Below are 10,096 nucleotides of genomic sequence, written 5' to 3'. Positions count from 1 at the left end.
GTTTGAAATTCTATTTTTTTTTAGAAATATATTTTTAATGCCTATACATCATTGCATTGTCATATCTATAAGGAGTGCTGTGTTATCTATTATGTTTATTTTTTAAAAAATTGTAAACAGTCCAAATGTCAAATTGTTTAATTCATACATCTGTATTTTGACTGAATGAATTATATGAATGAATATAGATATGACATTATTCACTGAATTAGTCTGAGGTCTCCTAATATTAAGTGTATTATCTATGTCTATATATCTTTATCTTTGTATATATATTTAGACGCGTCTAGAAATCGATACATTATATATATATATATATATATATACACGTTATGATATATGTAATAGCTATACTTGTATCTATATTAAATACAAATTTAGAAATTTGCAAACTTACAAGATATATCATATTTATTGGCTTAATGTTTTCCAGAAATTAAATCTATGTGTATTTTTTATCTGTAATGATGTAAGGGATGTAAACTCATAGGAATAGATCATATACAACTCCCCAGAATCCTTATTCGTTTGCGTTATTTCATAGTTGGCTTAACCCCTTGGTGTCGCAGCCAGTTTTAGACTTTATGACACTTTATGTGGTGATAACTTTGGAACCGTTTAACATTTCCAGGAGATTTGAGCGTCTTTTCGGGACACATTTTACTTTGTATTTGTTGCATATTGTTAAAAAAAATAAAAAAATTAAAAAAAAGTTTCAAGGTTCTTGCAACCAAAATCTCTCAGGTTGTGATTGTCTGTGATTTCCATATTTCGGACACGTGATGTCACGTGTTACAGTGAACGCCTTAGAACTGCAGTGAAATTTTGGACTTTTCTGTGTTTTTACTCCCAAATAAAGTTGTGCAACAAGTGACACAACTGCTGTATGGTGCAGGCCTGGTATATAGCACCATTATATACACTGCAGGCCTGGTATATAGCACCATTATATACACCGCAGGCCTGGTATATAGCGCCATTATATACACCGCAGGCCTGGTATAAAGCCCCATTATATACACTGCAGGCCTGGTATATGGCACCATTATATACACTGCAGGCCTGGTATATGGCACCATTATATACACCGCAGGCCTGGTATATAGCGCCATTATATACACCGCAGGCCTGGTATAAAGCCCCATTATATACACTGCAGGCCTGGTATATAGCACCATTATATACACTGCAGGCCTGGTATATGGCACCATTATATACACTGCAGGCCTGGTATATAGCACCATTATATACACTGCAGGCCTGGTATATAGCACCATTATATACACTGCAGGCCTGGTATATAGCACCATTATATACACTGTAGGCCTAGTATATAGCACCATTATATACACTGCAGGCCTGGTATATAGCGCCATGTTATACATACAATGCTCCTGTACAGTGAGGCCGAGCTCACCAGCTCTCACTTGTACACTATTCCCATTATGTGACTAATCTCTCCCGCCTACACAAGCCCTGACTACAACAAGCGGCTCCTGTGGCCGCACATGTGACCCGCTCACTGCCCTCTGCTAGACTAACGGAAGTGCGCAGCCTAGAGCCGGCCTGCCTGACCACGTGACCGTGACATCACTAAAGGTCCTATTAGCTGCTGTGGGACGTCTTCTTATAGCACATGTAGGTCACGTGACTGTGATGTCATCAAAGGTCCTGTAGCCTCTAGAATGTGACATCTGCAGGACCATTATGTACAGGATTCAGTGTGTCCTATAGAAGATCTGTATATAGTGTGTGATGTACTGGGATCTCCATAGCTATGTATATAAGCCTGTATATAGTGTGTGATATACTGGGATCTCCATAGCTATGTATATAAGCCTGTATATAGTGTGTGATCTACTGGTATCTCCATAGCTATGTATATAAGCCTGTATATAGTGTGTGATATACTGGGATCTCCATAGCTATGTATATAAGTCTGTATATAGTGTAGTGATATACTGGTATCTCCATAGCTATGTATATAAGCCTGTATATAGTGTGTGATATACTGGTATCTCCATAGCTATGTATATAAGCCTGTATATAGTGTGTGATATACTGGGATCTCCATAGCTATGTATATAAGTCTGTATATAGTGTGTGATATACTGGGATCTCCATAGCTATGTATATAACTCTGTATATAGTGTGTGATCTACTGGTATCTCCATAGCTATGTATATAAGTCTGTATATAGTGTGTGATATACTGGGATCTCCATAGCTATGTATATAAGTCTGTATATAGTGTGTGATATACTGGGATCTCCATAGCTATGTATATAAGCCTGTATATAGTGTGTGATGTACTGGGCTCTCCATAGCTATGTATATAAGTCTGTATATAGTGTGTGATATACTGGGATCTCCATAGCCATGTATATAAGTCTGTATATAGTGTGTGATATACTGGGATCTCCATAGCTATGTATATAAGCCTGTATATAGTGTGTGATATACTGGGATCTCCATAGCTATGTATATAAGCCTGTATATAGTGTGTGATATACTGGGATCTCCATAGCTATGTATATAAGTCTGTATATAGTGTAGTGATGTACTGGGCTATCCATAGCTATGTATATAAGCCTGTATATAGTGTGTGATATACTGGTATCTCCATAGCTATGTATATAAGCCTGTATATAGTGTGTGATATATACTGGGCTCTCCATAGCTATGTATATAAGCCTGTATATAGTGTGTGATATACTGGGATCTCCATAGCTAAGTATATAAGCCTGTATATAGTGTGTGATATACTGGGATCTCCATAGCTATGTATATAAGTCTGTATATAGTGTGTGATATACTGGGATCTCCATAGCTATGTATATAAGCCTGTATATAGTGTGTGATATATACTGGGCTCTCCATAGCTATGTATATAAGTCTGTATATAGTGTGTGATATATACTGGGCTCTCCATAGCTATGTATATAAGTCTGTATATAGTGTGTGATATACTGGGATCTCCATAGCCATGTATATAAGCCTGTATATAGTGTGTGATATACTGGGATCTCCATAGCTATGTATATAAGTCTGTATATAGTGTGTGATATATACTGGGCTCTCCATAGCTATGTATATAAGCCTGTATATAGTGTGTGATATACTGGGATCTCCATAGCTATGTATATAAGTCTGTATATAGTGTAGTGATGTACTGGGCTATCCATAGCTATGTATATAAGCCTGTATATAGTGTGTGATATACTGGGATCTCCATAGCTATGTATATAAGTCTGTATATAGTGTGTGATCTACTGGGATCTCCATAGCCATGTATATAAGCCTGTATATAGTGTGTGATCTACTGGGATCTCCATAGCCATGTATATAAGCCTGTATATAGTGTGTGATATACTGGGATCTCCATAGCTATGTATATAAGCCTGTATATAGTGTGTGATATACTGGGATCTCCATAGCTATGTATATAAGTCTGTATATAGTGTGTGATATACTGGGATCTCCATAGCCATGTATATAAGCCTGTATATAGTGTGTGATATACTGGGATCTCCATAGCTATGTATATAAGTCTGTATATAGTGTAGTGATATACTGGTATCTCCATAGCTATGTATATAAGTCTGTATATAGTGTAGTGATGTATGGAGTGTAGTGTAGTGATATACAGTACTGGGATCTCCATAGCTAGGTATATAAGTCTGTATATAGTGTAGTGATATACTGGGATCTCCATAGCTATGTATATAAGCCTGTATATAGTGTGTGATATACTGGGATCTCCATAGCCATGTATATAAGTCTGTATAGTGTAGTGATGTATGGTATATAATGTAGTGATATACTGGTATCTCCATAGCTATGTAAGTCTGTATATAGTGTATGTGTTATATATAGTGTATACATTTATATAGTACTGGGATGTCTTATATAGCTGTGTACCTATAGACACCTAATGTAAGTCTGTGTTAGATTTCCATTGTAACTGTCCCCAGTAAAGTATCTGGAGTTGTAATATGTCAGGACGAGACATCCCAGCCCACCCCGCTCTGCCCACATTTATGAATGGTTTGATAAATTGCCCCAATGTCTTGTAAAGTGTTGTATTGTATGTAGGTGTGTATCTAGTATATACTTCATATATGATATTCTTATGGCTCTTTCTCCTCTTCTTTCTTAGATTCCTGATGTGCCGAACACTAAAGTCTCCTTCAGAAAAAAAGAAGTCTTTTCCTTGATAGTCTAAAAAGAATGGGCGAAGACACAAAACACATTGTTGGCAGGATATTAAACCGCACCATAGAGATCATTCACTTGTTAACTGGAGAGGTGAGGGAATATGGCAATTATTTCACCTGACATAACCATTAAAGGGGTTGGCTAGTTTCATTACACATTCAGGATTGTGCTGCAGCCAATACCTACGCCTCCGGTAGATCCATACCATACCTACGCCTCCGGTAGATCCATACCATACCTACGCCTCCGGTAGATCCATACCATACCTACTCCTCCGGTAGATCCATACCATACCTACGCCTCCAGTAGATCCATACCTACGCCCCCGATAGATCCATACCATACCTACGCCTCCGGTAGGTCCATACCAAACCTATGCCTCCGGTAGATCCATACCATACCTACGCCTCCGGTAGATCCATACCATACCTACGCCCCCGGTAGATCCATACCATACCTACACCTCTGGTAGATCCAGCTGCTACTTGGCCCCATCCTAGAAAAATTTTTCAAATTATTCTCCCAGAAGGGCATATCCCAAAGTTGGCAGGTAATATTATAAGAGTAGCAACATCGAAACATTGCTGTTGATGCTTGGTCCCCTAGACCACGATTGCACACACACTACTCTCTATGTTGGGCTGCTGATGGACAGGACCCTTCATCAGCCAACATGTATGGACACTACTTCACTTATAATACGCGGAGAGTTGTTGCTAAACAGTGCAGCAGCTGTATCTACGCGCAAAACTATTATTAGTTGGTGCCAATATTTCATGAAACTGCAGAATATGATAGCACTGTACAAGTAAGCATAATAAATAATAAACTGGACAACCCCTTTAACTATATGGAAGTATGAGAAGATGGGACAACATGCATACTTAGTTATTTTGCTTACTTATATAGCGCCATCATATTCCTCAGGACTTTACAGACATCCCATCACTGTCCCACATAGGGCTCACAATCTATATTCCTTATCAGTATGTCTTTGAGTGTGGGAGGAAGCCCATGCAACTACAGAAAGAAACTACAAACTCCATGCAGGACTCCGGTGTTGCAAGGCTGCAGTGCTATCCACTGAACCACCATGCTGCCTTCATTAGTCTTGAATTTGACTGCCCCAAGTTATTCTATCATAGCAAATCCTTCTTGGATGAGGTTTCCCAACAGAAATGTAGATGTCTGACAGTGTTGCTTTCCATGTACAGGGTTATACACTAACAAAGAAGATTACAGGTGAGGGTGAAGGATGGAGCAGAAACCAGATCTCCATAAAAGTTTCTCCATTACACTCACTGATACATGAGAGAAACCGCTATCAGGAGATCCTGGACCTGACCAACAAGATCACTGAGCTGCTGACTGGAGAGGTGAGTGCTGCTGGATATTGTACAGTAACACAAGGGAGGTATCTGGGTGATAACTGTAGGTGACAGTGTTTGTGGAGGTATAAGCAGGATCTTAGCCACGGATACAAGGCACAAGCTTTCAGCTCTGTTCTCATGGCAGTGTAGCAAAAATCTAAGTAAAGATGCTGCGTGTAATACTGACCTCTGCACCGAAATACTTTAGGGGCTTGTACTTTGTGTATAAATTGTAAATATTGTACTATAACTCATTTATCCAGTGTTTACGTCTCTTATTATAACAGTGGTTATTGATGTTTTGTACATGATGATATATTTTATATATTGGAATTAGCCTGGATATCTCTCGGATATTAAAGATGAAGTTATCACAAGTGAAGAAGAGATATATGAAGTAGTGATCGAGCAGTGTAAAGAGGAGAATATTTCTATAGATATTGGCACAGGTGAGTGAAAACCATCATCCCACTATAATCACACATTAGATTTCAGCTCTTACAATCTAGAACCTGGAGACGTTTGCTCACAGAGGCACAGGACAATACAGAAAATGGCAGCTCTCCAGAGGTTCCAGTGAAAACAGGAGATGTTTCAACTCCGGAAGTTAGAAGAAATCTAATATATGCAGATCAGAAAATATGCAGATACTTGTAGAGGATGGACTCCGTGTTATCTGTGTGTTTACTTAGAGAGATAACAGACACAGCTTTATCAGCAAACTGCAATTAGCTGAACAGATTGTCCTGTCAGGTAGAGTTGTCGACAACAGTGAGAGCAGTGAGTGACATCACTTGTCCTGTCATGCAGGTCCAGTGTTATGGAAACGCTGTGTAAACAGAGGGAGGAATAATTTCACATAGCAGGAAAACAAAGGCAATATATTTAAGAAAAGTCTTCAATTTACATCAGCTACCAGTATAGATAGTATCCTTGAAATGGGAATATCCCTTTAATAAACTTCATATAGGAACATGTTACTAATATTCTTGTGCATTCTGAAACTAATTCATGTAATTTGTTTTTGCTTCTAACAGATGTCTGCCCCAAAACTGTCGAGGATCATCTCTTTTTAGCCCCAGATTATACAGTAGAATATAATGATCCTTATGGAGAACATGCCATGGCCTCTTATATCCCCTCAGCTTTTCACAGCAAAGACCTATCTCCTGATCCCATTAACCACAAAGAACCTTCATCTGATCAGTCCCCGAGTCCCCAACAAGTTCCAGGTTACAGAGCAGGGAAACGATTTACTTGTTGTGAATGTGGGAAACATTTCAAGACAATAATAAATTTCTCTGCGCACCAAAGAATTCACAGAAATGAGAAGCCATTTTCATGTTCAGAATGTGGCAAATGCTTTAACCATAAATCGGATCTTGTTAGACATCAGAGAATTCACACAGGGGTGAAACCATTTCTATGTTCGGAATGCGGGAGATGTTTTACCGTGAAATCGCATCTTGTTGACCATCAGAAAATCCACACAGGAGAGAAGCCACATACGTGTTCAGAATGTGGGAAATGTTTTACAAGGAGATCACATGTTGTTAGACATCAGATGACTCATACGGGAGAGAAGCCATATTCATGTCCAGAATGTGGGAAAGGTTTTAGTATAAAATCACATCTTGTTGGACACCAGAGAACTCACACAGGAGAGAAGCCATTTCCATGCCCAGAATGTGGGAAATGTTTTACTCTAAAAGCACAGCTGGTTGGACATCGGAGAATTCATACGGAGGAGAAGCCATATTCATGTCCTGCTTGTGGCAAGGGCTTTACCCAGAAATCAGCTCTTGTTAAACACCAGAAGCTTCATGGTGCTGAAGCTGTTTGTATGTTCAGATTGTAGGATCAGCAATGGGTGAAGTAGAAAATACAACAATTTCCCCTCCGATATCTTATTCTTTGATCTTCTGGTCTCAAATTAAAGTAAAAACTGTGAGGAACGTTTCAAGACTGTTATACGAGTCTCAGAATTTAGCAAAGTTCTTGGCATGTCTCACTGAAGATCTGTTTATGCTGAAAGGCAACTGATTATGTCAGAAGTTCTCCCCCATTGCTCTGTGTGCGGCAGGAAAGTACTCCGCCCTATACCCAGTGATACCTGCCAAAAATGAAGGAGGTTTCTGCAAAGATTCGACTAGACTGTTTACAGCAAATCCTACAGATGGGCTGAACATTGGCAACTATTTATTTATTTATTTAACAATTTCTGTTTCTTTATTGAACTGTTAAATACAGAACAATAAAGGAAAATTTCCATCCAGTCCAGTCCATAGTCCAGACAGTTTACTGAACGCAACAACTAACCATCAAACAAAGGGTAATGCAGAATAAATGGGTTCATGTGTGTTTGTATGGAAGAATTTGGAGCTGAATGTGAGGCTGATTTCGCCTCAAAATCATCTTAAAATTCCACCTGAAATCTATTTCCTATTCATTGTAATAAGAAGCAGATTTTGAAGCGTTTTTTTTTTTTTTTTTTTTTTTAAACTTATCTTCCAAAATCTGCTTCAGATTCCTTATATTTTTTCTGCCTGATCAAATTCCCTTAGAACAGGGGTGCCCAATACGTCGATTGCGATCTACTGGTAGATCGCAAAAGACGTATGGGTCGATCGCGGGATGCAGCCAGGGATCCCCGGTGTCTGCTTCTTCACAGTGCAGGCTGAGAGTCATCTCCGAACACTGGCAGGCGGGGCTGCCGCAGCCTGCCAGTGTCCAGAGATAACTCTCAGCCTGCGCTGTGAACAAACGGGGATCCCTGGGCGGCCACAGAACGCCGCTGTCTTCTGCTCTCATGATCTGCCCGGCCCCGCCCACATGCCAGTCCCACCCACAGAAACGCCCGGCCCCGCCCTAGTAGATGTTTTGCCTTGGTCTGCTAATAAAGTAGCTCACACGCTGAAAAAGTGTGAGCACTCCTGCCTTAGGGTATGTTCACATAGCGTAGTTTGGCACTGAGTTTGAGGTGGATTCTGCCAGTTTTTTGCAGTTTTTTTTTTAACACTGTGAATCCCAATATGTAAGAGGGTCTTGTAATCTGGATACAAAAAGAGATTTAAAGGGGTTGTCCAGGCAAAAATGGACACTATTAATGTTTAAATCAGCTGTGGGAAGTGAAAAAAAATACTTACCGTATATACTCGAGTATAAGCACAGTTTTTGTACTGAAAAAGCCCCCCTCGGCTTATACTCGAGTCAAGCAAAAAAAAAAAAAATTTTTTTTTTTTTTTGGGAGGGGGGTCTAAGACCAGCCGCAATAGTAATGTATAGAATCTCCCATAAAATAGTGAGAAAAAAAAAAGCTTTAAAAAAATATAATAAAAAATTAAAGTAAATAAAAGTTGTAAATCCCTCCTTTCCCTAGAATAGACACAAAAGTAGAAAATGACTGTGAAACACAAACACATTAGGTATCCCTGTGTCTGACAGTGTCCGGTCTACTGACTATAGGGGATCTGCACTGTACTTCCCCAGCAACTACTGCACCCAAAAACTCCGACCATTTTAATTTTTGAAATTTTCCAGTAGCTGCTGCATTTCCCCCCTAGGCTTATACTCGAGTCAATAAGTTTTCCCAGTTTTTTTTGGTACAATTAGGGGCCTTAGCTTATATTCGGGTCGGCTTATACTCGAGTATATACGGTACTCACCTGTCCCCATTGCTCCAGTGTCCTTCTCCACCTCTGGTTCTTGACCCTCTGACAGCGTCTTCCAAAGTTGTGCTGATTGGCCTCAACAGTCACGTGACCACTGAATCCAATCAGCGAAGGGCCTGAATGTCACTACCTGTGACTTCACGAGTCCTCTTCCTGAGGCCACTGATTGGCCTTAGCGGTCATATGACTGCTGAGGCCAATCAGTGGCTTCAGCACAACTTCAGGAGACGCTGTTGGAGAAGAACTGGGAGGCGCGGGAGGACACCGGAGCATCGGGGACAGGTGATGCAATTATTTATTTTTTTTCAGTGCTCGCTGTAGATTTAAACATTACAAGGGTTGTCAATTTTTGCCTGGACAACCCCATACACACAGAAACTAGTTTGGGATCTAACTTTGCATTTAAGTCACAGCAGACTAAGCTCACATAGTTACATAGTAGATGAGGTTGGATGAAGACCTCAATCCATCAAGTCCAACCTATAACCCTACAGGTCTGTCGCGTGTCTAATTTTTGTGTGAATATAGGCTTGTTACATCTTGTAAGAAGCCATGTACCTGTGTCCATCACATGACCATGGACCAATTTATCTTTGTTGCATTTAACCCTTAATTTTTTGGCTTGTAGATCTGTTTGGTTTCAATTGATATAAACGTATCCTAACATGAACAACGTACAGGAAGAATAACACAATTTGATGGTATTATAGCCACTTAATGTCAGACTGGGCTACATAGTCCAGAAGCCATGGACGCACATTATTAATGTACATTTTCTAAAAGACATATGGAATTAGGATTACAAGGGGGGTATAGGAAAGCAGAGCATGAAGTCTGA

At 39.7% G+C, this 10,096-nt stretch overlaps 1 protein-coding gene across 4 annotated transcripts; it reads left to right on the top strand.

Annotated features, from left to right (window-relative positions):
* Positions 1–1,667: 1,667 nt before the first annotated feature.
* Positions 1,668–7,852, top strand: LOC142182933 (uncharacterized). Of its 4 annotated transcripts, none has more exons than XM_075257749.1 (5): positions 1,668–1,748; positions 4,159–4,307; positions 5,432–5,593; positions 5,925–6,036; positions 6,625–7,852. In XM_075257749.1, the coding sequence occupies exons 2-5, from the start codon at positions 4,230–4,232 to the stop codon at positions 7,443–7,445; spliced, it is 1,173 nt and encodes a 390-aa protein (XP_075113850.1). In that variant the 5' UTR covers positions 1,668–1,748; positions 4,159–4,229; the 3' UTR covers positions 7,446–7,852. The 4 variants fall into 4 exon arrangements, with proteins under 4 accessions (XP_075113850.1, XP_075113851.1, XP_075113852.1 ...); XM_075257750.1 differs by having other exon boundaries at positions 1,674–1,709; XM_075257751.1 differs by having other exon boundaries at positions 1,686–1,757.
* Positions 7,853–10,096: the final 2,244 nt, after the last annotated feature.

The sequence above is a fragment of the Leptodactylus fuscus genome, chromosome 10 (genome assembly GCF_031893055.1).
Source record: "Leptodactylus fuscus isolate aLepFus1 chromosome 10, aLepFus1.hap2, whole genome shotgun sequence".
In the NCBI taxonomy this organism is placed as follows: Eukaryota; Metazoa; Chordata; class Amphibia; order Anura; family Leptodactylidae; genus Leptodactylus; species Leptodactylus fuscus.
Note: the sequence above shows the minus strand (reverse complement) of the source record. Positions and strands in the feature narration are given on the sequence as shown.